General features: G+C 55.9%; 2 protein-coding genes across 2 annotated transcripts; both read left to right on the top strand.

Moving 5' to 3' along the window:
- Positions 1-942: 942 nt before the first annotated feature.
- GUITHDRAFT_55425 (hypothetical protein) lies at positions 943-1137 on the top strand (the record flags this gene model as incomplete). The annotated part of the gene is made up of 1 exon (XM_005818785.1): positions 943-1137. A coding segment is annotated over one exon (195 nt), but the record flags the coding sequence as incomplete, so codon positions are not given.
- Positions 1138-1397: 260 nt separating this feature from the next.
- Positions 1398-1799, top strand: GUITHDRAFT_121957 (hypothetical protein; the record flags this gene model as incomplete). The annotated part of the gene is made up of 1 exon (XM_005818784.1): positions 1398-1799. The coding sequence occupies one exon, from the start codon at positions 1398-1400 to the stop codon at positions 1797-1799; it is 402 nt and encodes a 133-aa protein (XP_005818841.1).
- Between the last annotated feature and the right edge of the window lie 2 nt (positions 1800-1801).

Here is a 1801-nt window from a genome sequence, read left to right as displayed (position 1 = left end):
CGATGAGGCAAAGAAGGAGGAGAATGAAAGTTTGAGGGGGATACAAAACATTTTTTCATCAGCATACTAACCAGCAAACGAGCAAAACAAGTTTCTTTCGTCGCTGATTATTTTTTGATAGTTTTAAACGAGGATTGAATGTTTCAGCGTCCTGAAGAGGAACGACTGTGAACTTGATTCTTGAGCGTCACTAGTCTTCAGCTCCCTTCTTGATCAACATGGTTCAGAGGTCCTCTTTTCCCTCTTCCGCTCTGCTCTCGTTTTCCCTACTCTCCTCTCCTCTCCTCTCCTCTCCTCTCCTCTCATCTCCTCTCCTCTCCTCTCCTCTCCTCTCCCCTCCTCTCCGTACATGACCTCTCCTCCCCCAGGCGCAAGGAGCAGCAAGAGCTGGAGGCAGTGGAGGCGATTCAGAACATGGAGCGGGCGCACATGAAGGCAGCGGAGGAGCTAGAGTCTCTGTACGAGAAGAAGCTGGCCATGGAGGGTCAGAGGTACCGCGCGCTGCTGCACGAGAAGGAAGACATGGAGTGCTCGTACGAGGAGCAGCTGGAGATCACCAAGAGCAAGTACAACTCGGTCATCATGAAGCTCAAGGCGGAGTACGAGAGCAAGACGAAGGAGCAGCAGGACGCGTACAACCGTCTCAAGGAGGAGCTGGCCAACACCAAGGCATCGTACGAGGAGTTTGTACGGCAGCAGGACGAAGATCACGAGGATGAGGTGCTGAAGGTGCAGCAGAACCACAGGAAGGCGCTTGAGGAGGAGCAGGAGGCGGTTTTAAACCTCAAGAGCCAGTCGGCGATCATGAGGAGGAAGTTCGACACGCACAAGGGGGAGATGGAGACGCTGAAGACGCAGCTGAAGCACAAGGAGGACGAGCTCAGGCAGGCGAACGAGAAGGGGGAGGAGCAGGAGCGGCAGATTCAGATGCTCAAGAACGACATCAGAGACAGGGAGCAGACGATTGACAACAAGGAGAAGAGAATCAGCGAGCTGAGAATGAAGGCCAAGGAGCTGGAGAAGATTAAGTTTGTGCTCGACTACAAGTACAAGGAGCTGAAGAAGGAGATCGAGCCCAAGGAGACGCAGATCATTCACATGAAGGAGCAGATCAAGGAGATGGACGAGGAGCTGCAGAGGGATGTGAGGACGAACCATGCTCTCGGACAAGCTCTCAACGACAAGGCCCACAAGATCGACAACCTCAACATCGAGATTAAGAGGCAGCGCGCGATGGTGCAGGAGAAGGAGAGAGTGATCAACCTGTTCCTGTCCGACCTGGAAAACTCGTCACGGAAATCGACCCCTCCTACTGGCGGGACGCGATCCGGCAGCTGTATCGCTCCTACGTGAAGAAAGGCGCCAAGGAGCAGGGAGCGAGGGACGTGCCTGACAGCATGGACGAGTTTGCACGACAGCGAGAGCACATGGAGAGGTCGCTGGAGACGCTGAAGCGGAGGGCGGCCAAGAACGAGGAGGCGGTGAAGATAAACAATCAGAAGAAGGCGACGGAGAACGCTGTGCTGATCGATGAGCTGAACGCGCTGAGGAGGGAGAAGCGGCTGCTGGAGGTTAAGGTGCAGGAGCTCACGTCCGAGGTGCAGGTGGGTACGAGAAAGAGGAAGGGCAAGGGGGACGAGGAGCCGGCCGATGTTACCGCTGCCAACACTCCTGCTCCTGCCGTCGACGTCTCCTCCTCCAAGGAGCCAGCTGTCAACAGCCGCCCAACCTCCAACAGGAGGACGAGCCCCAGGAGGAGGAGGAGGAGGAGGAGGAGGAGGAGGAGGAGGAGGAGGTAGGA

The sequence above is a fragment of the Guillardia theta genome (genome assembly GCF_000315625.1).
Source record: "Guillardia theta CCMP2712 unplaced genomic scaffold GUITHscaffold_268, whole genome shotgun sequence".
NCBI classification, from domain to species: Eukaryota; class Cryptophyceae; order Pyrenomonadales; family Geminigeraceae; genus Guillardia; species Guillardia theta.
Note: the sequence above shows the minus strand (reverse complement) of the source record. Positions and strands in the feature narration are given on the sequence as shown.